This window comes from Danio aesculapii, chromosome 3, assembly GCF_903798145.1.
Source record: "Danio aesculapii chromosome 3, fDanAes4.1, whole genome shotgun sequence".
Lineage (NCBI taxonomy): Eukaryota > Metazoa > Chordata > Actinopteri > Cypriniformes > Danionidae > Danio > Danio aesculapii.
Window position 1 is genome coordinate 3,943,877 of NC_079437.1, and position 27,572 is coordinate 3,971,448.

Consider the following 27,572-nt stretch of genomic DNA (forward strand, 5'->3'; position numbering starts at 1 on the left):
TTAATAGTTAGTTACTTGCATGAATTGCACATTAAAATAAAGTGTGACCAGAGTTTCTTTTACTCATCCTACTAGCATAACATTCAGCCTATTTTCAGAAAAACTCTCTTAATTTTGACTCATTATTTCTGAAAACAAAAACAATATTTATTGCTTGATGAGAAAATGCTTCTTGATTTATGAATTTTGGGATATTTAGCTTAGAAACGTGACTAAAACGTTAAGAAAAGCGTTGTTTTTCTGCAGCGAACACTGTAATAAACATCTGTTAATGAACAGTTTCCGTATTTTGTGTGTTTTCCATTTATTTACGGTTGTGAATTGCATTATGGGATGTTGATCTCTGCTTTGTCGACTTTAGATGTTGAAAGTTAAACTCTAAATTGACTTTCAGTGACATTTTAGTTGCTTGAAATAATAATATAATGTATAATAAATAATAATATCTAGAGAAATAAGCCTGTAAAAGAACGGAAAATGGGCTGCAGTTTATTACAAGGTGTTTGTAGTGTAATATACAACACCAACACAGATAATATAACACTGCAAACTATTAAACATGTTCAGAAAAGTCACTTTTAAGGTTAAAAGTTCAAGATCAAGGTCCTATAATGCAATTTAAATGCATAAATAAAAAAGCAAAACCATCAATCACAAAATATGGAAAACTGCTCATTTAACAGTGTTTGTTTACAGTGTAGTGATGCATACGTGTTGTTGTTTATTTCACTTTTTGCTGTTCTCCCAGCCAACCTCAGCATACACACGGTTCATCTGCCAGTACAGGATCCCCATCAGCTTAGACCAGGAGCTCTGCACTTCTGCTGGACTGAAGCATTGTGGGAAGGCCTCCACCAGCACCTCCAGGATCACTCCGGCCAGAATCTGCACAGTGAGAGGATAATAAAAGATGAACTTTTATTGCGTAGCTCTGATGGGGTTCTACGGCCTGCCACTTTTTTACATTTAACATTCGACTAATGTGACCATTTTTAGATTCAAGCCAGTAAAACAAGTTATTGAGGCTATTGTGGGCTATTCTGGCTATAAAAGGGCTACTGTGGCCCTGTCAGAAGATGTCAAATAAGTCTCTGATGTTGCTAGTGTGTGTGTGTGTGTGTGTGTGTGTGTGAAGTTTCAGCTCAAAATACCACATAGATAATGTCTTATAACTCTTTGAAACTGACCCTTTTAATTGTGGCGTTTTGGTGACTGTCGCTTTAAATGCAAATGAGCTTGTGCTATTTATAGAGGAAGGCGGAGCTACTATTGCCTATGTTTCAGCATAGTGGCAGATTCTGTGTGGTTGCTACTATGGAGTAACTCATAAGCGGTTGTCAAGGTTTTCTGAGGGGTTATGAGACTGTTGCTAAGTGGTTGCTAGGTTGCTCAGAGTGGCTTGTAAGCTGTTGCTGAGGTTTTCAGAGGGGCTGTGAGACTGTTGCTATGTGGTTGTTATGGTGTTGTTGCTAGGTTGTACAGAGTGGCTCCTACACTGTTGATAAGGTTTTTAAGGGGTTCTGTGACTGTTGTGTGGTTGCCGTGGTGTTGTGTTGTTGCTAGGGTGCTCAGGGTGCTCAGAGTTGGTCTTAAACTGATGAAAAGGTTTTCAGAGGGGTTGCTATTTGGTTATCAATGTGGTGTGTTGTTGCTAGGACCTGTGTTGTTGCAACACATGTGGTGTGTTGTTGCTAGTTTGCTCAGAGTGGTTTGTCAGCTGTTGCTAAGGTTTTCAGAGGGGCTGTGAGACTGTTGCTATGTGGTTGTCAAGGTGGTGTGTTGTTGCTAGGTTGCGCAGAGTGGTTTGTAAGCTGTTGCTAAGGTTTTCAGAGGGGTTCTGTGACTGTTGCTATGTGGTTGCCTTGGTGTTGTGTTGTTGCTAGGTCACACAGAGTGGCTTGTAAGCTGTTGCTGAGGTTTTCAGAGGGGCTGTGAGACTGTTGCTATGGGGTTGTCAAGGTGGTGTGTTGTTGCTAGGTTGCTCAGAGTGGTTTGTAAGCTGTTGCTAAGGTTTTCAGAGGGGTTCTGTGACTGTTGCTATGTGGTTGCCTTGGTGTTGTGTTGTTGCTAGGTCACACAGAGTGGCTTGTAAGCTGTTGCTGAGGTTTTCAGAGGGGTTGTGAGACTGTTGCTATGTGGTTGTTATGGTGTTATGTTGTTGCTAGGTTGCTCAGAGTGGCACCTATACTGTTGATAAGGTTTTTGAGGGGTTCTGTGACTGTTGCTGTGTGGTTGCCATGGTGTTGTGTTGTTGCTAGGTTGCTCAGAGTGGTTTGTCAGCTGTTGCTAAGGTTTTCTGTAAGGGTTCTGTGACTGTTGCTATGTGGTTGCCATGGTGTTGTGTTGTTGCTAGGTTGCTCAGAGTGGCTTGCAAGCTGTTACTAAGGTTTTCAGAGGGATTTGTGAGGCTGTTGCTCTATGGTTGCCATGGTATTGTGTTGTTGCTAGGTTGTTCAGAGTGGCACGTAAGCTGTTGCCAAGGTTTTCTGCAGGATTGTGAGACTGTTGCTAAGTGGTTGTCATGCTGTTGTGTTGTTGCTAGTGTTGTGAATTTCTCTGTCCAGCTCACAGCACCAAAACTGTTGTGAAATTCTAAGACGAGCCAAAAAACCAGGGAGAAACTTTCGGGTATCTTCAAAGCAGAATCCTTTAATAAGAAGAACTCAGCGTCGCTGTGGCGTCATCAAAAGAACTCTTGACTGATACATCAGACACTCAGTTTATATATATATTTTACAGACATTGACACAGGTAGGTGGGGACAGTCTAAAAAAAAGCATGCAAATGAAGTGTTGTTGTCAGCAGGGTAAATTGCCTTTCCAGCCCCGATCTCATCAGCATATAAGTACACATTCACGATACATTTTAGCATGAAAACAGAGTGTGCACATGATGTTCTGGAGACAGAACCCATCCGACCAGTCACCGTTTGTTCGACAATAGACACAGATGTGCTGTGAAACTGACAATTTGCATTACTTTGGAGACAGTCAGGGCTCAGGCAACCAAGAGATGTTAATGTCTGTCACACCCTAAAACCCAAATAATATAACTTTTCAGTTATATATAGATTATTGCTAATGTGGAACTAGATTATATAAATTTATATTGCCACACTAGGGTGCTCAGAGTGGCTCCTAAACTGTTTCTATACACTATACTGTGGTGTTGCAAATGGCTTCTGTGATATTATCTGTGGTTGCCATGAGGTTATAGGTGGTTGCTAAGGTGTTGCTTTGCATCTACTAGGTTTGTTGCTAGGCGGTTTCAGAGTGATTGCTAGGTTATGTCACAGCTTAAAAGCTAAAAATAAGAAATATCAATAATTCAGCACAGTTTCAGCATGCTTCAGTGTGTCACAGATGCCTCGGTGTGTATAAGAGAGATCTTTTGGAAACAATTAAAACTGCTGTACTGAATGTCATTCTGGAGTCTGCAAGAACACTGTGTTCAGCTTTTCCCTCAGGAAACCTTTTGCCTCCTGTGTCTCTGTATGGTTTAACAACAGATTATCAACGCTTAAAGGGCTGCTATCATGCAAAATCAACTTTAGCAAGAGCTAAGAGCTGTCTTTGGACAGTAATGTGTGTGAGAATGATGTGTACACAGCCATATTACTGAACTGACACTGTTTTAATTCACTATAATCTTCTATGTGACTCTACATTGTAAAAGCGCTATAGAAAATAAAGGTGAGTTGAATTCAATTGAATATTAGAGTGGTAAACAATTCAATTCATCTTTATTTTATTATCTCAATGCAGATTGTTTCAAAGCAGCTTAACAGCTGTATTTGTGTATGTATTTATATGTATTTATTATATAACCTTTGCATCAAATTACAAAAAACGAATTACCTGCTTGTGTGAGGTGTTTATAATGTAGAGTCTATGGGTGCAGGACAGTAAATCTGACATTATTGTGTGGTCTTCTGGCTGCCGTTATCAGTCTCAGACTATTTATCTCCTTTTCTGAAAGTCTTGATAACACCATCATGGAATTATCCCATTCACTGCGCTCTAAGTTTACCCAAACTATGACGAATTCCACCACTGGGGAACCCAAACATGTGAAAAGGCTCCATAAATTAACCAATTTTGCTCCCAGACCAGTAAAAGTACGTTCTGACGTTTCCTCGTACTCACTTTGAAATAAACGGGGTCCACCTTGTGGCGCAGCGCATGTGATTTCCCCATCTGGTTGAAGATGGTGTTGATTTTGTCAGCGTCGCGCAGGTTTTCCACCAGTGTGTTGAGGGCGTTCAAAACTCGCTGGCCGTGTTTCTTCAGCTGCGCGTTCTGCTGCATCTCCGCCGGGTCCTGCAGCTCACGGAAATGCTCGAAATACTGCTTCGCCGACGGGAAGTTCGTGAAAAACCTGGAGAAACAAACATTCGGTTAAGGTTGAGCAATGTGTATCGTTTGAACATCGATATCGCAATGTGCGCATCCGCAATATAACATCGCAGAATCTGCAAGGTCGAGCATTCAGGCACACAAAATTCAAACGTTTGCAACTTTAATTAAAATAATTCACCCTCCTGAATATTTTTCCCCAATTTCTGTTTAACAGAAAGATTTTTTAAACACATTTCTGAACATAACAGTTTTAATAACTCATCTCTAATAACGTATTTCTTTTATCTTTGCCATGATGACAGTAAATAATATTTGACTAGATATTCTTCAAGACACTAATATTCAGCTTAACGTGACATTTAGGGTGCTTTCACACCTAGACTTTTGTTCTGGAACCTGGCACGTTTCCCCAGTTAGCATGGTTCATTCGGCATATGCGAATCCAGCAACCGCACTCGGATTGAAAAACAATCATGGGAAAACACCAGTGAAAGAGTCAATCCTTTATTGAACCAGGGAGCTACACATGCCAAAGCAATTAGTCTGAGATCGCCTGAATGAGGTGGTCTCGGCTTGATTGAAACAAACTCTGGAGCAGATCAACAGTAGTGAGAAAGCAAAACGATCCGAGCCCGGCTATATCACAGTGTATTATACATATGTAATAGGCACACGGCTATATGAAGAGAGAATTATGAGTAGGGTGAGTTGTCATTCCTACCAGTAAATGTGCATTTCATGTCAAATATGAAAGTGAAAGTATGCTAACTATTATTGAGAGCTGTTAAGAAAATTGACCAAACAGCAGTCTTGGTTTATTTGTTATTACTCTCTATAATGCATAATTCTAGCCAAGGGCTCTGTATGAGAAAGTCTTACCTCTGAGTTATATCTGGTGACGATGTCTGTGGGTGTCACCATTCAAAATGAAAGCGCAGCTTTTTGCTTATTAAGTCTTACTTATTGCTAGGGCCAGATGGAATCTGCGGACATTTTTTGCTATTTCTGCGCAGAATTTTTGTAAAAATCTGGTAAAAATGTATTTATGCAGAATGATTTTGGGAGTATCATAACTAAAACCTTAATATATGAAATAAAAAGTCATACCTTTTTAACTTTTATTTAATGCTTACAATTCAAATCCAATTAGATCCACTTTATTTGATAAAAAAAGGCAAGTCTCTCATATGATATATCTACTAAAAGACAGAAAATATGACTTTACAAACTGTATTGTAAATAAATCATATCAATATTTTCATACTAGTCAATAATATTACTGAAATGAATAAAAAAACTGAATAAATATAAATTTACACACATTTACACGAGTAAATACACAGAATCAATAATGGCCTAAAAATCTGTGTGCGCAGATTTCGTGTGGCCTACTTATTGCTCACTGCCATAAATTAAAATAAGGACGCATGACAGCTGAGCGGGACTCTGCAAAATAAACCGTAAAACTCTGAGCAATGTGAGGAGAGTTTACTCACACATGACTTGTTTTAGCTCTTTTGGTCCATTTAGAAACTTTGCCGTGTGAAAGCTAACCGCACCAAAAACAAAGACCAAACTGTAACAATTTGAATCCCTGTTTAGGAACAAAACAATCAATCTACAGGTGTGAAAGCACCCTTAAAGGCTTAACTAGGTTCAGTAGGTAAGTTAAAGTAATTAGACAAGTCATTGTATAAAGGTTGGTTTATACTTCTGCATTGCGTGATCACGGAGTAGGTTTACATGGACACCAATAATTTAATTTTAATACGATTAAGACAACACTCTGATTAAGAGTCTACCATGTAAACAGCGATTTTTGATTACTTTAATTTGATTAAGGTTATAAGCGAACTACAGAGAAATGGAATTAAGACGTGTGGAGTATGCTGATATTAGTGGCATTATTTAAGTGCAGTACAGACATGTAAACACCACAATCAAACTATTATCATCGTGTAGGACGTTTCGCTGCGTTTTGCGACAGAATAGTCTCTACACACATGCCTGTCTGACACTATTCTCTGCACCTACCGAGTCAGTGAAGACCACAGACTCCTGCATCACAAAATGCTGAGGTTTTTATCTGCCATTCAGCGTGCGACATCAAATTCCATTAAAACTACACTCTTCCAGCAGTTCATCCTCGCATCCAATATCTCGTTTGTCATGGGGGCATGCATGAAATGTTCCTGAATGAAAGTGAAAGTGCCAAACTGCAGTTAAAGTCGACAAATTAAAAATGAAACACCCCAAATTACATAAAACTGGATGTGGATATCGCAAATGAACCGCCAACTTGTCCAGCACGTTTTTACGCAGCGGATGCCCTTCCAGCCACAACCCATCTCTGGGAAACATCCATATACACTCACTCACACTCATACACTACGGACAATTTAGCCTTCCCAATTCACCTGTACCGCATGTGTTTGGACTGTGGTGGAAACCTGAGCACCAGGAACGCACAGAAACACCAACTGACCCAGCTCGAACTAGCGACCTTCTTGCTGTGAGGCGACAGCACTAACTACTGCACCACTGCATCGCCCATTTGAAAAATAAAAAAAAACTAAATAAAAAAATTATTAATCCAATTTTAGGTCTTTCAAACCACCCGAACGCCCTTTGACTACTGCCTGACTATTTATTTACCTTAATAAATCCTGTGAAGAGAGGATTAATTAATAATATATTTCAATACCATATAGTTTAATAATTAATAGCAATATATATATATATATATATATATATATATATATATATATATATATATATATATATATATATATATATATATATATATATATATATATATATATATATATATATATACACACACAAATGACCCCCCCACCCCCACCCCCCATGATTGTGAGGCACTTTGAGTGTATGGCCATACACATATAAATACACACATTACATTTTACATGACAGAATCTGCCTTTGCCTTGATTCGCTCACCAAAGTCTCTGCATTGTCCTCCCTCCGTCAGGTGCCAGTGTGTACACTTAAACTAAATCTGATTAATCACAATATTTCAATGAAACATTCAGTTTCAATAAGCGTTTAACAATGAAACCAACTACAGGTTCCATTAGATGTGAAATGACAATCTCTGTGCAAAACTCTTGCTCTGTGAAACATCATTTGGGAAATATTTGGAGAGGAAAAATTCACAGGAGAGCGAATAATTCTGACTTCAACTGTATTTGTGTGTGTGTGCGTGTGTGTGTGTGTGTGTGTGCGTGTGTGTGTGAAAGTATGTTTGAACAGATAAGCGTTCTTCAGATAATCCTGCTGTAATATTTAACCAGCGCCGCTCTGGGCAGTAAACTCTCCTGTGATGAACGTGAGCTGGCAGCAGTTGAGCTCAAGTTCATGTTTACAGCTTTAACCCTTGAAGTTCTCCTTTACGCTCAGACTCTGCTTCTTCTGTCTTTTCACACAAACACGACAGCGATTCACTACACATGTAAATGTTTTTCTTCATAAAATAAAGTTCAATATACAGACAGGTAAGCTAACAACGTCATTCCAGTTTAGACGGAATTTATGAGTTTGTGTGCTGTGTGTGTTTATTCGTGTGTTGTGATTATCTATGCATGTGTGTGTGTGTGTGTGTGTGTACATTGTCTGTCTGTAAATGTGTTCTGTGTATGTATGTGTGTGTGTATCTGTGTGTTAATGTATGTTTGTGTGTTCTCTCTGTTTGTGCATTGTGTGTGTTGTAGTGTGTGTATGTGTGTGTGTGTTTGCAGTGTGTTTTTACTAAAAAAGAAAATCTGAAATATGACATGGTCCTGAGAGCACAGAAAATATGTTTATTAACCTGACAGAAGAACAACACAAGTCTTTTCAATTCATGTGTGCACGAACTGCAGATACAAGAGCTTCTGTCATCTGACTCTCTGATAAGATTTAAAGCCACAGCTCAACTAAAAATAATGTGCTTGTTCCAAATCTGTCTGACTTTCCGGATTCTGCACAGAATACAAGTGTGTGTGTGTGTGTGTGTGTGTGTATGCGTGCTCGTGCTCTCTGGTTAAAGTCTGCAGGAACTGAAAGCTGCGGTCGTAATTTTTTATTTCATATCGTGATGCGGTTCCTAGAGAAACGCAATATTAAATATGTAAACAGTGGGTGTGGCTTGTTTTTTTTTTTACTGTGAGCTGATTGGTTGTAATAAAGTAGGCGTTTCATTCAGAAAGATGTTGAAAAGGGTTTGAAGAGAGCTATTGCAACCCAGTGGTGGTTCTAGACCAGAGCTACTTAACTACTTAAACAATTAGGTCGGGTGTCGCGGATGAAAGTGAAGAGTAGGGAGGGGGTGTTGTGGACGAAAGTGAAGAGTAGGGAGGGGGTGTTGTGGACGAAAGTGAAGAGTAGGGAGGGGGTGTTGTGGACGAAAGTGAAGAGTAGGGAGATGGTGTTGTGGACGAAAGTGAAGAGTAGGGAGGGGGTGTTGTGGACAAAAGTGAAGAGTAGACGAAAGTGAAGAGCAGACGAAAGTGAAGAGGGTTGGGAAGGTGGGTGTCGCGGACGAAAGTGAAGAAGAGCGGGGAGGGGGGTGTCGTGGACGAAAGTGAAGAGCGGACGAAAGTGAAGAGGGTTGGGGAGGGGGGTGTCGTGGACGAAAGTGAAGAGCGAGGAGGGGGGTGTCGTGGACAAAAGTGAAGAGCGGGGAGGGGGGTGTCGCAGACGAAAGTGAAGAAGAGCGGGGAGGGGGGTGTCGTGGACGAAAGTGAAGAGCGAGGAGAGGGGTGTCGCGGACGAAAGTAAAGAGCAGGGAGGGGGGTGTCGCGGACGAAAGTGAAGAGCGAGGAGAGGGGTGTCGCGGACGAAAGTAAAGAGCGGGGAGGGGGGTGTCGCGGACAAAAGTGAAGAGCGAGGAGAGGGGTGTCGCGGACGAAAGTGAAGAGGGTTGGGGAGGTGGGTGTCGCGGACAAAAGTGAAGAAGAGTGGGGAGGGGGGTGTCGTGGACGAAAGTGAAGAGCGGACGAAAGTGAAGAGGGTTGGGGAGGTGGGTGTCGCGGACGAAAGTGAAGAAGAGCGGGGAGGGGGGTGTCGTGGACGAAAGTAAAGAGCAGGGAGGGGGGTGTCGCGGACGAAAGTGAAGAGCGAGGAGGGGGGTGTCGCGGACGAAAGTGAAGAGCGAGGAGAGGGGTGTCGCGGACGAAAGTGAAGAGCGAGGAGGGGGGTGTCGCGGACGAAAGTGAAGAGCGAGGAGAGGGGTGTCGCGGACGAAAGTGAAGAGCGAGGAGAGGGGTGTCGCGGACGAAAGTGAAGAGCGAGGAGGGGGGTGTCGCGGACGAAAGTGAAGAGCGAGGAGAGGGGTGTCGCGGACGAAAGTGAAGAGCGGGGAGGGGGGTGTCGTGGACGAAAGTGAAGAGCGAGGAGAGGGGTGTCGTGGACGAAAGTAAAGAGCAGGGAGGGGGGTGTCGCGGACGAAAGTGAAGAGCGAGGAGAGGGGTGTCGTGGACGAAAGTAAAGAGCAGGGAGGGGGGTGTCGCGGACGAAAGTGAAGAGCGAGGAGGGGGGTGTCGCGGACGAAAGTGAAGAGCGGGGAGGGGGGTGTCGTGGACGAAAGTGAAGAGCGAGGAGAGGGGTGTCGTGGACGAAAGTAAAGAGCAGGGAGGGGGGTGTCGCGGACGAAAGTGAAGAGCGAGGAGGGGGGTGTCGCGGACGAAAGTGAAGAGCGAGGAGAGGGGTGTCGCGGACGAAAGTAAAGAGCGAGGAGGGGGGTGTTACGGACGAAAGTAAAGAGCGAGGAGGGGGGTGTCGTGGACGAAAGTGAAGAGCAGCGAGGGGGGTGTCGCGGAAGAAAGTGAAGAGCGAGAAGGAGGGTGTCGTGGACGAAAGTGAAGAGCGAGAAGGGGGGTGTCGTGGACGAAAGTGAAGAGCGAGGAGGGGGGTGTCGCGGAAGAAAGTGAAGAGCGGCGAGGGGGGTGTCGCGGAAGAAAGTGAAGAGCGAGAAGGAGGGTGTCGTGGACGAAAGTGAAGAGCGAGAAGGGGGGTGTCGTGGACGAAAGTGAAGAGCGAGGAGGGGGGTGTCGCGGAAGAAAGTGAAGAGCGGCGAGGGGGGTGTCGCGGAAGAAAGTGAAGAGCCATGTGAGGAGGGGGATCGGTAAAATGAGGTGCCGGATCAGATCTCAGACTATAACATATGCAGTTGAAGTCATTTTTTGCCCTCTCGTTAATTTAAAATAATGTTTTCCAGGTGATCTTTAACAAACCAAGGAGATTTTCACAGTATTTCCTATAAAACACTTCTGGAGTCATAATAAGTCCTATTTCTTATAGTGTTTTCTTGAATTAAAAGCAGTTTTTTTAAACTATTTTAAGGTCAGTGTTATTAGCTTTTTTAAGAAATATTTACTGTATATAATTTGATTGTCAACACAACAATCCAGTTATTCAATAACTGTCCTAATTTCCTAGTTAACATAACCTAGTTAAGTCTTTAAATGACACTTTAAAGACTATAGACTTCAACTATCCTGCAAAATAGCTAGCAGAATATTATGCACTGACTGTCACCATGGGGAAGATAAAAAAGTTAACACAAAACAAAAACATTAACACAAACAGTTAAACACAGGAGTTTATGAGTAGGTCAGGATGAGTTAATGATGTTGTGCCCCTCCAAGTAAAGTCATAATTATACATTAACATGTCATGAGTTCATGTTGGTTACATTTAGCTTAAACTTAAATGTTAATTAATACATTCATTAACGACATGTAGTAGCAAGTAATTAAGGTAGCCGTTGTTCAAACATGAACTCATGTGACTCTTGTTGTAGTTAGGGTTAATTCATGATTAGCGCATGCATTAACTCATCATTAGACCATAATAAAGTAATGCTTAGTTTACATTTTAATAGATCATTATTGATGTACTGTTATTGTAACGTGCTACTGGTTTAATAAGTTAAATTCTTCTCTGATATCTACAGAGTCGGTTTATGGCCTCTGTAAGTTCAAGAAAACACCACAAACAATATTAAATGCTCATTTATTACTACATAAAATACTCATACAATCAGAAGGTGCATGATTGACCATATATGGTTTGTGTCGTGAATATTAATGAGCTCCACTCTGAAAGACACACCCACACACACACACACACACACACACACACCCACACACACACACAGAGCATGATGTAAGCTGAGCAAGGACAAATGTAAACCCAATCAGAGTAACGTTAATCTATTTGGCTCACCAGATCTGTTGTGGATAAAGGCCTGAAAATAATCAGTGATGGAAAGAGTACTAAAAAATCATACTCAAGTAAAAGTAGCATTACTTGCCTACAAATGTAGTGCGAGTAGAGTAAAAGTATCTGTTGTGAATATTACTCAAAGTATGAGTAAAAAGTAGCTCTTTCAAATGTACTCAAGAGTAGTGAGTATTATGCTGTGAAAATCTGATGTATTTGTAATTTGTAGATGTGTGTGTAAACGTAACATTCTGTAGTGCATTTAGTTATTGCCCAGCAGGCACACAACTTTATAAGACGTTAATATTAGGTTAAATTTAGGTTGTGAGGTCAGGTGACCAAAGTTTAATGTCTAGCCAACATCTAACGACAATGTTATTTTGATGTCCAATAACGACGTCAAATGAAGTTGATATTTGGTTGATTTTAGCTTGTGTTAGAAAGTAACCAAAATTTAAAGTCGAGCCAACTTCTTAAACTAACGTCATATTGATGTCAAATACTGACATTTAGTCATCAGGTATGGCAACCAAAATCCAACGTCTGATAAACGTCATAGTGGTAACGTCCACACAACGTCAAGCTGGAACATCATTAGACGTTGATATTTGGTTGATTTTAGGTTGGTCGTTGGATATTGACGTAAGCCTGACATTGTGTTCTGACGTCAACCCAATTTTCATTTCCAAACAAAATGCAACGTCCCCATGACGTTGGGGTACAACATCAATCTGACATCATGTTGATGTCTCTTGTGCCTGCTGGGTGTTTAAGGCCATTTCAATCATCATACAGTAAACATCTGTCATCTTCTCATCAGTGACATGCATCTATACAGTCTCTGGGTCAATGCGTGTAGAGATTTTGGATCTTCCTGGACACTTTGAATACTTCCAAACAGTTTGCTGCTATTATAAATCGCCCATGTCTTGAGGTAGCTCATTATGATGCGATTTACCTTCTATGTGTGATTTGATTGGACTCGTAGGACTGATTTTTCTAATCCCCATAGACAAGAAAAAATAAAGTAGTGACTGCAGGTTAAAGGAAAGTAGTGGAGTAAAAGTACCAATTCTGCAGTACTCAATGTACTCAAGAGAAAGTAAAAGTACACATTATTAAAACTACTCAGTAAATTACAATTCCTGAGAAAAACTACTCAATTACTGTGATTTGAGTTTTTGTAATTTGTTACTTTACACCACTGATAATAATTAAACTTGACTAAAGAGAGTGATAGAAATGTATCGCATTGTATTTTAAAGCTTTAGCCAAAGAAAACACAACCAGGAATTATTATCAACCTCTGCACAAACAGATAACAGTTGAGCTAAGTTATTTGACATGATTCAGCAGTCTACATGTGTTTGTTGAAACATCCGCATCAAATTCAACAATAAACACAATCAATTACACAAAAGGTGTAACTAAACATACCTTATGCCACTTCAGAGTGGAGATAAACAAATTAATAATCTCTTAATCTTGCATTTTGCGTCCTGAGGCGAGTTTGAAGAGTCTTGTGCTGTCACTGCCCAGTAACGCACTGTAAACAATTTGGGGCTCGCGTTTCGAAATAAAAGTCCCACATACATAGTATGTGAAATATACGCTTACAATAACTAAACGAGGGAAACTATGACTTTTGTAAAACATTTGGCTTATCAAACGCAGCCTGAGGCGTCCATATTAATGATTTCAGAGCTTTCTTTATGCTCTCAGAGCTGCATATATGAGCCGTGCTCTCTTGATGACCTCTGGATCAGGTCTGGATGAATGACCTAAAGTAGACATACATGCAAATGCGGAGGTCATGGCCTGTGAGTCTAGTCAGTTTGTTTTGTCCTCTGATTGGCCCAGTGTCCACCGGGGTTTTACACTTGTGGAATTTACATGAGAACGAAGAAACAGTGGTGTCTGAGGCTCACAGTATGCCCATTTCCATATACTGATCTTTTATTATTCGACTATGCCTTGGTATACCCAGATTTTCATTATAGCGTACCTTTAAGATATTTTGAAGAATTCTAAAAACCACACTGACTTCCATATTAGAAATAACAAATAATATGCAAGTCAATGGTTACAGTTTTCCAACATTTTTCGAAGTATCTTCTTTTGTGTTCAACAGAAGTAATAAACTCGTAAAGGTTTGAAACAAGTAAAGGGTGATTTTTCATGTTAGAGTGAACTTTTCCTTTAACACAGTTGATCTGATGTGTGTTTGAGGGCCGCGGGTCAGATCCGCCTCGGAGATCATGTGTTTTCATCTACACTCCTCACGCATGATGATTTCTCCTACTGATAACAGGCTGAGCATCATAAATCCTGCCGCTCTGAGTTTCAGCACAGTGTGTCTTCTTATGATTGTGTGTGTTTTGGCACATCTCTTCCGTTAAGCACACAGATCGCTGCCATCGTGTCTGTGCATCTACAGTTTCATCGTTGAAGATTTTGGGTGTTTTTCCTTGTTGTCTACTGTAAAGAAAACCTCCACAATGTACTTCTGTATTTCTTTTGTTACATTTGATCAGTTTGTGCCTGTAGATTTTAATAATCGTAAATCTTCTTACACAGTTTCACTAATATCTGTTTACTTCAGGTTTTCATCAGTGTGTAATTTAACCCTTGTGTGCTGTTGGGGATGTTTTCATTCACTCTGGGATGATTTAGAGTCTTAATTTAGCCACAGATTTCTCTGTGTTTCAGCAAATGGAATGATTTTTGGTGTCAAATCTTATTTTGTGACACCATATAATCATGCATTCTAGATTGTTGCTGGTTTTCCCTGTTGGAAAGAGGTAACGTGTGATTTTTAGTGTTGATCATCAGTTACAGTGCAAAAATGTTTTATATGGAGTGTGTGTAGGGGCTCTATTTCAACGATCTAGGCACAGAGTCTAAAGAAGCATGGTGCAAAAGCATTAAGGACATGTCTGAATCCACTTTTGCTATTTAAAGGATGGAATAATACACTCTGCGCCGTGGTGAATGATCTAACAGGGTTGTGCTCATTCTCTTAATGAGTTCTGGGTGTGTTTTGAGCATAACATGCATTAAACCAATCTGAGTCTCTTCTCTCATTCCCTTTAAGAGTCAGCTGTGTCGCGCCATGGCGCATTTGCTATTTACATGGCGGACTTTGTAAGAGGAGAAAACTGAACGCTTCACTAGAAGCACTAGAAAACAGTTAAACAGAGCATCTGCAGCGCGAGGATAAAGAACGAGCCTCCTCCATTCAGCCTCTTTACTTTCTCTTTACTTTACTCCTTTACTTTGGTGGAGTAAGCAAACGGTGGAAACTCACTCCACTGAAGACATCCATTAGCCTACATATTTAATTTAGTTTGTTAAGCGCAGATATTTGTTTCAAAACTATTTCTAAATTCAGTTCTAATCTCCAGCAGAGGAATAAATAAACAATAATAATGAAGTGTGGTCAAAAAACTGAGTTATATCCAATCACTCGTCCTATTTGTATGCCTCCTATGGTCCAAAACCCGACAGGTGGACAAATCTAAACTAGTTTTTAATAAAACAAATATAAATATTTGCATATAATAAATAATACTACTAATAATAATAACAATATACAAATGCAAATTGTCATGAATAAGCTGAAAATAGCCCCCCGAGATGAAGAAGGCATGGAGGCAGTGGTTTTTCAATATTTATGTAGAAAATAATATATTTTTGTAACATTTTAATCCTTTATTTTTTTTAATATGTAAAGATATTTGTGTATTGCTGCACATCCTGTGTGTATTAAGCATTTGGACCCGCATAGGCGCATAACTAACGTGTTCTGCACTGGACTTTAGAGCAGCTTTTAGTTGGTCAATGGCGCGGTCTATTTCAGTTCCTCAAAATAGCAGCGCGCCAACAATGTGCGTTAACACTCCTCCTTTTTAGTCTGGCACACCCTTGAGTCCACAAAGTGGTGCAAATGGATTTGGTTTTTAAACAACCTTGTGAAAAATTAGGGTTGTGCTGGTCTGAAAATAGCAATAAATCACGCCAAACACGTCTTGTGCCTTATTGCACCGGGTGTATGTTAGAGCCCTATGTATGTATGTGTTATATGCTGTCATGGCTTTGCAATCAGAAAATGTAATTATAATGGAAGTCAATGGGAATAAAAAAACAGCCCCCAACATAAGCTGGCTGTTGCCAAATTGTCTGAATTAGAGAGTGACAAAAAGAAATTTCCAATCCTCACTGTGACTCATATTTGAATAAACTAAAAGAAATCTGAGACGAGAAAGATGAATTTGAAGGTGAATTTTTTAAAAATGGACTCCAATGGACCTTTTTCACAAGACAGTTATGACCTGTTTAACGGTCATCAGCACATGAAATCATTGAAAGTTTTATTGTTTAGATTTTTCTATTACAAATTCTGTAAAGAAATAGTAAAATTACAACAAAACAAACAAAAAAATTTTTTCCAATTATGTGAGTGGTGTTAAGAGTATTGAAAAAGCATACTCAAGTAAAAGTAGCATTACTTGCCTACAAATGTAGTACGAGTAGAGTAAAAGTGTCTGATGTGAATATTACTCAAAGTAAAAAGTAGACCTTTCAAAAGTACTCAAGAGTAGCGAGTAGTGAGTATCACACTGTTAAAAGCTGATGCATTTACATGTCATTTGTGCATGTGTGTGTAAACGTAACATTCTGTAGTGCATTTAGTGATTGCCCAGCAGGCACACAACGTCATTAGACGTTAATATTAGGTTAGATTTAGGTTGTGAGGTCAGTTGACCAAAATTCAGCATCTAGCCAGCATCTAAGGACAACATTATTTTGATCACCAATAACAACATCAAATGACATTTATATATGATATTTGGTTAATTTTAGATTGTGTTGGAAAGTGATTAAAATCCAACATCGAGCTAACATCTTAAACCAACGTCATATTGACGTTAAACACTGACATTTATTCGTCAGGTATGGCAACCAAAATCCAACATCTGATAGATGTCATGGTGGTAACGTCCACACAACGTCAAGCTGTAACACCATTAGACATTGATATTTGGTTGATTTTAGGTTGGACGTTGGACATGGAGTTCTGATGTCAACTTGATTTTACTTTCCAAACAAAACATTTTTCTTTGATTCATATATATTAATAATAATAATAATAATAATAATAATTCCTCACATTAATATAGCGCTTTTCTGGACACTCAAAGCACTTTACACATTTTTTGGGAGGAATCTCGTCATTCACGACCAGTGTGCAGCATCCAATTGACGGCAGCCATATTGCACCAGACCGCACACGCACACAGTGATGAAGCCAATTATGATATGGGGATGGTTAGGATGCCATGATGGACAGAGGCCAGTGGGCCAATTTGGCCAGGGAGCTGGGGTTAAACCCCCCCCCAAAGGACATCCTAGGATTTTGAATGACCACAGAGAGTCAGGACCTCGGATTAACGTCTCATCAGAAAGACGGGTACACATAAAAAAATGTAAACAGTCTAGAAAATCACTTTTTAGTAAGACATTTCATAATCTTTTAGTCTTTTTGTTTAGATATCCAAGTAAAATAAAACCTAATTCATATATTTAAAATGGTAATCTGGAGTTTTCTTTTAAAAATGTCCTGCTGTTATCAGAGCGCAATTAATCTTGGCGACGTTTAAGTTCACAAAGGATCCTCCAGTTGTATCCTTCATTACCTGGGAAATGAAGGACGCATTTGGAGACTGCATTTAAAGGAGTCTTCGAATTTTTTTGAAATGAGACGGTCTTCTTTTTGGCGCCTTCGAATGCATCTTTCGGAGGATGCAGCCTCTGAAATGAGACGCAGCTCATATAATACTATAAAAACCTATATATCGAAAATATATATTCGTATTATCGAAAAATACTAAATACTATAGAAGTCAATGGCTGTTTTTCCAGCATTCTTCAGTATATCTTCCTTTGTGTTCAACAGAAACTCAAACAGGTTTGGAACAAGCGGAGGATGAGTAAATAATGACTGAATTGAAATTATATGGTGAATTATCCCTTTACTGATATATATTCATCCTCAAAGGTTTCTGTCTTGCTTGATGTGAAGAGAATGGCCTTATTGTTGTCTATTAGAGCAGATGACCCAGCACTAGTGGGGTGATGTTGACCCCGTGAGCCCCTCGACCCTTGTTTCACCTCCTCCAAAAGTCAAACAACCCATTAAACAGAGAGTAATCTATAAACACCCACAGGAGACACTCGTCCTTACATGTCCAAACCTAGCAGGGATAAGAGCAGATTGAGTATCTGCTCATCTTAATGTGTGTCGTAACTAATGTTTGAGCTATCAAGCACTTAATCTTGCAGATTCATATGTCAGCGCACGATAAAACATAAAGCAATCAATCATGATAGAATCATGAAACCTACACTCAGAGTTTCAGCTCCTTCCTTCTGGTCGCAGGTTTCTAGTATTAAGCTGTAGAACGAAACGATACACAAATAGTTTCATACCAGCAGCCATTAGATATTTAAATAAGGCATAGACTAAAGCAGAGGTATTTCGGTGACCCGTATATTTTCGATCGTTTAAAACATTTATTTGGGGGGGGGGGGTTACACTTGAAATGATTATTCATTTATACTTTATAACGTGCATTAAACCAATCTGAGTCTCTTCTCTCATTCCCTTTAAGAGTCAGCTGTGTCGCGCCATGGCGCATTTGCTATTTACATGGCGGGCTTTGTAAGAGGAGAAAACTGAACGCTTCACTAGTGAGAAAACAGTTAAACAGAGCATCTGCAGCGCGAGGATAAAGAACGAGCCTCCTCCATTCAGCCTCTTTACTTTCTCTTTACTTTACTCCTTTACTTTAGAGGAGTAAGCAAACTGTGGAAACTCACTCCACTGAAGACATCCAGCACTAGTGGGGTGATGTTGACCCCGTGAGCCCCTCGACCCTTGTTTCACCTCCTCCAAAAGTCAAACATCCCATTAAACAGAGAGTAATCTATAAACACCCACAGGAGAGACTCGTCTTCACATGTCCAAACCTAGCAGGGATAAGAGCAGATTGAGTATCTGCTCATCTTAATGTGTGTCGTTTAAAACATTTATTTTCGGGGGGGGGGGGGGGGGGGTTGGACACTTGAAGTGATTATTCATTTATACTTTATAAGTGTTTTAATGTCCTAATGTTTATTTGTTGCTGTTACTGTGTGAGTTCCTTTGTGTGGCACTGTTGTGAGATGAGGACTCTTGACTGCAAACCAAATCTACCTTTGGGTATAAATAAAGTAACCTAACCTAACCTAATGGGGTCAAAAACTCTCTGTCTATATGAATGTGATGAGAGTTGGTGTTCAGCGTACATTTAAAGGGTGTTTATGTCACTTGATTTTTTTTATTTTATGTGTTTTTGCTCCATACAAAAACATTTCATTACATTTTTTAAATATTTTTTTTACGTTTGCATTCGGCATTTTGGCTATTTTAATATTAGTTTTTTTTTGTAGTTGTACGTAGCTTATGGTATTTGGCAATTTTAAAACTAACATTATAAATAAGGTTTGTTATATTTTTATGGTTTGGTATATATTTATGGCTATAGTTACATTTACAGTTTTGCACAGAACAAGAAAGCAGCTGAACAAATCAGCATCAGAGGTTGGTACAGCTAGACATTTTGAGTTTTCCTGGACTGTTTTTGGCTCCCGAATCCCGAAAAACTGTCTAACACTTCAGCTGTTGTCGGAGACTGAGATGTTTGGCTGAAATCTGCAGCTTTTTGTCACTAGCCATGAAAAGTGTGTCATGCAGAGCTTCAGCGTTTGAATAAAACTAGCTGAGAAAAGGACGATAACATCTGACCTGCTAAATTAAAGCCTCTCTGAGAGAGAAATACAATGGCCACTTAAAACGCCACCGACTCCTCTGAGAAACGAATCTAATTTCACACGCTGAAAGAGTTTAATTATAAATCTGGATAGCAGGCCTTCAGGTGTGATCCTCAGAGCTGTTATCTCTCTCTGCTAGCACTGCGCGGGTCAGAAATGAAGAAATATGAGCTCAGTTTCAGCACATTCCTCAATATAAGCAACAGTAAAAGCAGTAAATTACAGCATTAAATCCATTTTATGAGTCTAATTGTCGAGTGCATGCTAGATGTCACGCAAACGAAGCTTAATAGGTTTTATAATTAATGGATTCGCTTCCATGTAATGTTCTTGATTTATTTAATCCAGCTTTATTATGATCTCGAAGGCGGGTCCATCTTTCATAGTTATTTTTGCAGATTTACAAATGTGGCTGTAAGATAAATCAACCCAGAAGGATTTCTGTGATTTAATGTGCACTGTAAAAATATGTGTCCGAAAACGTTCTGTATTTTGTAATTCATGTTTTTATGTTTATTTCTGCTTTTGAATTGCATTATGGGACCTTGATCCTGTTCTTCCAACAACTTTTAATCATGAAAAGTGACTTTTATGAACAATTATAATAGTTTAAAGTGATATATTGTCTGGGTTGGTGTTGTATGCATACCTGCCAACACTCCCGTTTTTCCTGGAAGTCTCCCGTATTTCAGACCCATCTCCCGCCACCCTCCCGTTTTTGTTATTTCTCCTGGAAAACTCCTGTAACTTCACCCCCTCATCCTCAGCTTTTTGGTACGGTCTGTAAAACCCCCGGTTCGCCAACATTGGTATGGTATCCGATCGCAGCGGCCGCCCGAAACCTGCTCCATAGTACAGTTACAAAAACCACAGTATAGTTAACTAAGTAACACAGTATAGTTAACAGTATAGTATACTAACCCGATTCTCATCTGTGTTATTCAGATACCTCACCCCCGAAACAACCATCTCCGCTCCGCCCACCCCCGCTTCTCCCGGATTCCCAGACACAAATGTTGGCAGGTATATGGTGTTGTCTGGTGCTTTACACTACAAAAACCTTGTAATAAACTGTCAGTACATTTACAGACTTATTTCCTCTAGATATTATTTGTTATACATTATATTATTTCAAACTATTAAAATGTTTGGTATCCTAAGTATGATCAATTATTAATATCAAAACACTACGAGCTGCAATCACTTATTGATGAATAAATATTTAGGAATGAGCTTTTATTTTGTATTATATGTTTACGTTTTTTTGTTGTTGTCATTTTTAATTGATTTTTTTTGTTTTGTTTCTGTTTACCTGTTTAGATGGCGACACTCTAAAATAATTACTGGGTGGATTTAACCCAGTGTTGGGTGAAATGTGGACAACCAACTTAATGCTACTTAATGTTTTTCAAATAAATTTAAATGTAAAATTATAACCCACCCGCTGGGTTTGTGCATATTTGACCAAGTGTTGGGTTTAAACAACCCAGCATTTTTAGTGTAGGTAGACTAAAGGCTGATTTATACTTCTGCATCGAGTGATCGGCCTGACCCACGGCGCAAACCTTGCGTGTAGTCGTGCATTTATACTTCTGAATGCTGTTTGTGTTCCGTAACACTAGCTGGCAGTAGGTTATTATGTCCCTCTGTGTCGAGTTTCTTCGCTGGTGTTTTGTTTTTTTTGAACGTCACTCGCTCATTTAGAGGCAGCAACCGGCGGACGTGCAACAACTTTAATCATAAGGTAAACACACAACAAAAGTTTCCATCTGGAGCTCCTTCACAGGACTCGACACTTGTAAACACTCGCTTCAACAGGCTCGCGCGGCTCTCAGCACCGCCAACACTCGTCACAGTTACCAAGGCCACCAATCACAGAGGTTGCACTATGCGTCGTTGCGAAGTGTAGTTACATTTTTTGAGAGGTGTGCACTAGCGGCCGCATCAGCAGCAGCGAGGAATATGCGACCATACACGTGCGATTGACGCAGAAGTATAAATCAGCCTTTATTTGTCAATTGTTTTTATTATTGATGCTTCGTCTTTTTAAATTTTCATATAATTTCGCAATAACATTTTGAATTGAATTAAGGTTTTAGTGTTGCTAACATTGGCGTTTCTTGATTTGTGTCTCTGATTGTGGGTTTGTCTGTAATGTGTGGTCGAAACTTGTATTCCTCACATTGTGGGGACCAAATGTCCCCACAAGTATAGCAATACCAGTACATTTTGACTGTGTTTTTAGTCATTTTTAATTGATTTTTTTTGTTTCTGTTGACGTCTTTAGAATGCGATGCTCTAAAATAATTACTGGGGGGATTTAACCCAGTGTTGGGTAAAATATGGTCAAACAACTGGCCACTTAATGTTTTTCAAATACATTTAAATTAATATTTTAACCCACTGTTGGGTTTGTCTGTATTTGACATTTTAAATGAAGGTAGATTTATTTGTCGATTCAATTTATTTCATTTTTTTGCATCTTTTTAAATTCATATTTTCAGTTGTTTTTTTTTTTTAAGACCAAAACATTTGAGATTTTTAAGCTTGATTTGTGTGTTTCTGTGTGAAAATGTGTTTCTGTGTGTGTGGACCTTGTATTCCTTACATTATGGGGACCAAATGTCCCCGCACGTATAGCAATACCACTAAATTTTGACCTTATGGGGACATTTTTGGCCCTCGTGAGGAAAACGGCTCATAAATCAGACAGAATGAAGTGTTTTGAAAATGTAAAATGATTTAGGGGTAGAGTTAGAGAAGAGGACGCAATATACAGTCTGTACAGTACAAACATCATTATGACTATGGAAAGTCCGCATAAAGATAGCTGTACAAGTGTGTGTGTGAAGCACTCTGAAAGCAGGAAAACTAGCAGCTGCAGATGCCAGCAGGCCTTTAAGGTCAGTATTGCTCATCAAATCCCAGCGCTCACACCTCAGCCCTACCCACAATCCTCCTGCACCCAATTTAAGCTCTTCTCTTTCCGTCCTGTGCATTATACAGCTTTATTTCTGGCAGCATAAGCAGCACCAGTGGGCTTTGTTTTCACAACTTCCATGTGATGTGATGTGGGGTCACCATAGTGCGACTGTCCTCCAGTGTTTTCATCATTAAGACTGAACCTGCAGCCTTCAGATGAGCGTCCGCAACACATGAAGTAAATACTGCCTTTTTATCAATGCTGAATTTGAGTATTTATAGGTATTAAAGGTATAGTTCACCCAAAAATACTTCCTGTTTATTTATTCACCAGCGGGTCATCCAAGATGTGGGTAACTTATTGTCTGAGGTCATTGGTGATTGATATAATGGCAGTGAATGGTGACTGGTTTTTGAGATTATAAATAAACACATACAAACAAGTCCAAATCAATAGTTAAGGCTCCTGATGACACACTGAGGTCTTGTGAAGCCAAATGATCAGTCCGTGTAAGAAATTGAACATTATTTACAATATTATTAGCTTCAATCCACAGCCTGGTCAATGAGATATTGCATTAGTCATTAAAGCGACAGGACTACATTTGGACTACATTCATACATACACCGAGATCTGTTTGACCAGTGGGTTAAAGCTAATCACTGATCATTTGGCTTCACAAGACTTCAGTGTGTCATCAGGAGCCATGACTCTTGATTTGTACTCGTTTGTATGTGTTTATTTTTAATCTCAAAAACCGGTCACCATTCACTGCCATTATATCAATCACCAAGAACTACAGATTCAGCTTTAATATTTGACTGAAGAACAAAAGTCAAATCTTTGATGACCTGTGGGTGAGTGAATTAACAGGAAATGTTCGATTATAGGTGAACTGTACCTTTAAATACAATCTCAGTGTGAACCCAATGGAGATCTGAGTCTCGCTCTTCAGAAACTCCAGTTTCTGTCCATTTATTAACATCATCTGTCTGCTTATTTAACTTTTACTGTGGAAATACCATGTTGAAATGATGGTTTTGTCACGCAAACATATATCATTAGCCATTAAAATGCTTATTTATGTATTTATCCGAGGACCAGAATCAGAAATGTCAGTGCACTCCCACAGATCTCAAAAATCTGAGTATATTCTTAGTGAACGTCTAATGAAGTATGGTAAGCTACCTTGCTATATTTCCAAAAGCTACAAATTATTACCATAGTAAATGATTTAAATAAGACAAAGCATGGTGTACATGATGTAAACACCCAAAAACTTATTATCTTGTATTATCATGGTACATTTAAAAAACAATCTAAAACATGGTACTTCTGTGGTGTGTATGGTGCATGAAACTGTGGTAAATTTCCAAACAACCATAATAAAGTATGATAGTTGTGAAATACAGAATAAAAAAACCCATATATATTTATATATTGGAGCAGCACGGTGGCGCAGTGGTTAGCACTGTCGCCTCACAGCAAGATGGTCGCTGGTTCAAGTCCCGGCTGGGTCAAATGGCATTTCTGTGTGGAGTTTGCAAGCTCTCCCCGTGTTGACGTGGGTTTCCTCCGGGTGCTCCGGTTTCCCCCACAGTCCAAACACATGCACTATAGGGGAATTGATTGAACTAAATTGGCTGTAGTGTATGAGTGTGAATAAGTGTGTATGGGTGTTTCCGAGTACTGGGTTGCAGCTGCGTATACTGATGAATACAGGGATTAAGCTAAAGGAAAATGAATATATATATATATATATATATATATATATATATATATATATATATATATATATATATATATATATATATTACTACTATAGTACTTTTTCAACAATATTTATGAACTATGAATGCATTACAATAGTAAATGTCTAAAGGTAAGGTATAGTTTTCCAAAAGCTACATAATTACTGATTATAAATGTAGTAAACCCCATGGTATTACCATGGTACATGTCTATAAATGCTGTATTACCTTAGTACATAAAAATATCAAAAATCCATTCAATTTATTTAGCTAAAAAACGATGATATAACCGTAGTAAATGTTCCAGAAAAACTAAAAAAACATGTATTAAAACTGTAAATAATAGTATATTACCATGTTCAAAATCAATCGTGAACAGCATGATACTTTTCCAAAAACAGAATTACCCATTTTAAATGTTTTACAGCGGTAAATAGACAAAATATGTGTTTTAACAAAGAAACAAATGTGGTAATACATCGTACACTCAAAAAAAAAAAATTGCTGGGATGTAATAACCCACTGTTGGGTCAAATATGGACAAACCCAATGTTGGGTTATTAATTCATTTATTTTCCTTTTGCTTAGTCCCTGGTTTATAAGTGGTCGCCACAATGGAATGAACCGCCAACTACTCTGGCATATGTTTTATGCAGCAGATGTCCTTCCAGCCACAACCCAGTGCTGGGAAAATGTTGGATTATTGGTTTTCCAATTAAACTTAAATGAATTTTTTGTGTGTGTGTTTTAATATTAATAATTGCTCATACATGTTTATTGGAAACATGTCTAAAACTCTGGGATGCTGGGATGTTTTCACCCAATATTGTATCAAATACAGATAAACCCAACATTGAGTTCCAACAACCCAGCATTTTTAGATTTTTCGAGATTTTTGCATGTTTCCAAAACCAAATATGATCAATTCATTCATTCATTTTCCTTTGGCTTAGTCTCTATTTCAGAGGTCACCACAGTGGAATGAACTGCCAACTATTCTAGCATGTTTTAAGCAGTTGCAATCCAGTACTGGGAAACACCCAAATATTGTCACATTCACACACATACACTCATACATAACAGTAAATTTAGTTCAATTCACTTATAGTGCATGTGTTTGGACTTGTGGGGGAAACCGAAGCACCCGGAGGAAACCTACACCAACACAGGGAGAAAAGGCAAACTCCACACAGAAATGCCAACTGACTGAAAAGAAAATGAATGAATGAATGAATGAATGAATAATCTATAATGCTTTTAATAATGTGCCCGAATTATTATTTGGCAATAAAACTACAGTCAGGATCATGCATTTGTCTGGTAATATAAGAATAATGTTACTTTATAATTACTTTTATGTATGCATTACCTGACCAGCTAAATTATATTTTGCTTTCTTGTGCATTTGTCCTTCTTTGTTCTGTTGTTCAGTCATAGGTTAGTGTTTTATGTTGTATTTGAGATCTATTATTATTGTTCTTTTTTTCTTATATATTTTGTTGTAGTTTTATAAAATGCAAAAAGCACAGTTGAAATCAGAATTATTAAACCCCTTCGACATTTTTCTCTTGTTTAAATATTTCCCAAATGATGTTTAACAGAGCAAGGAAATGTTCACAGTATGTCTGATAATATTGTTTCTTCTGGAGAAAGTCTTATTTGTTTTATTTCGGCTAGAAGAAAAGCAGTTTTTAATTTTTTAAACACCATTTTAAGGTCAATATTATTAGCCCCTTTAAGCTATATATTTTCCGATAGTCTACAGAACAAACCATCGTTATACAATAACTTGCCTAATTACCCTAACCTGCCTAGTTAACCTAATTAACCTAGTTAAGCCTTTAAATGTCACTTTAAGCTGTTTAGAAGTGTCTTGAAGAATATCTAGTCTAATATTATTTACTGTCATCATGACAAAGATAAAATAAATCAGTTATTAGAGATGAGTTATTAAAACTATTATGATTAAAAATGTGTTGGAAAAATCTTCTATCCGTTAAACAGAAATTGGGGGAAAAAATAAACTGGAAGGCGAATAATTCAAGGGATTTAATAATTCTGACTTCAACTGTAAATAAACGTTTAAAAACAACAATAGCACCACTGTCGTCAATAAAAATAATAAAAGCAATCCAAAGCAGACTCTTCAGATGTCAGATCCCTTTTTTGACATCTTTGGTTCCAAAAAGACCCTTAAACACCAAATGAAACCTTCACATTCAATAAAAAACAGAATCTTTAGATCCCTAAAGTGTATTTGATCTAACATACAGCTGAAGTCAGAATTATTCGCCCTCCTGCTTTATGTTATTCCCCAATTTCTGTTTAATAGTTTTAATACCTCATGTCTAATATTGATTTCAGTCCCACTTTATATTAAGTGTCCTTACTTACACCAAAATAAACAATTAGTTACAATGTACTTATTGTGTAAATACGTCTGTTTACTGTGTACTTATGCTTGATTAGAGACCTGTATGTAATTACATCTGTAATTAATTTCTGTAAATACATATGTAAATACACTGTTGACCATCCCTTACACCTTAATCTACCCATACCACCACACCTGCTCATAACCCTCCCCTACTCCAACTCAAGAGCACCACAAGTGTTCTCAAATACATCCTGAACACAGTAAGTACATTGTATTAAGGACACTTAATATGAAGTGGGACCCCTGATGTCTTTAATCTGTCATGATGACAGCACAGAATATTTGACTGGATGTTTTTATTGAGCTTAAAGTGACATTTAATGGTTTAACTAGGTTAATTAAGCAGGTTATGGTAATTAGGCAAGTCATTGCATAACGATGGTTTGTTCTGTAGACAATCCAAATCAAATATAGCTTAAAGGGGCTAATAATATTGACCTTAAAATGGTTTTAAACACATAAAAACTGCTTTTATTCTAGCCGAAATAAAACAAATCAGACTTTCTCCAGAAGAAAAAATATTATAGGAAATACTGTGAAAATTTCCTGAATCTGTTCAACGTCATGTGGGAAATATCTGAATGAGAAAACAATATTGACAGGAGGGCTGTACTTTGATATGAGCAAGCAGTAAAGGATGATGATTGATGATGTCAGTAGTAGTGAATGATTGCTGTGTGTGTGTGTGTGAGTGTGTGTGTGTGTGTGTGTAAATAAATACCTGACCAGCACAGCCACTCCAGCGTTATCTCGCTCCGCGTAGACGGGCTTCCATGTGTCCTGGATCACACACACATCGTCCTCCGTCAGAGAGTCAGGACTCTGTGTGAGCTGCACTCCTCCGTCTCGCTCCATCCGGACGCTCGCTTGCTGACACACACGCACACACACACGCGCACACACACACACACTGAGAGAGAGAGAGAGAGAGGGAAGATCTGAGCGCTGGGCTCTTTATTCTCCAAGAGTCTGATGGAGAGTTACTGCTGAATGAAGGAGATCCT

General features: G+C 38.9%; 1 protein-coding gene across 1 annotated transcript; it reads right to left on the reverse strand.

The window, feature by feature from the left end:
• Positions 1-714: 714 nt before the first annotated feature.
• On the reverse strand, positions 715-27,572 carry cygb1 (cytoglobin 1). Its single transcript, XM_056452932.1, has 3 exons — positions 27,290-27,572; positions 4,146-4,377; positions 715-885 (listed from the first exon to the last, which is right to left on the reverse strand). The coding sequence occupies exons 1-3, from the start codon at positions 27,421-27,423 to the stop codon at positions 727-729; spliced, it is 525 nt and encodes a 174-aa protein (XP_056308907.1). The 5' UTR covers positions 27,424-27,572; the 3' UTR covers positions 715-726.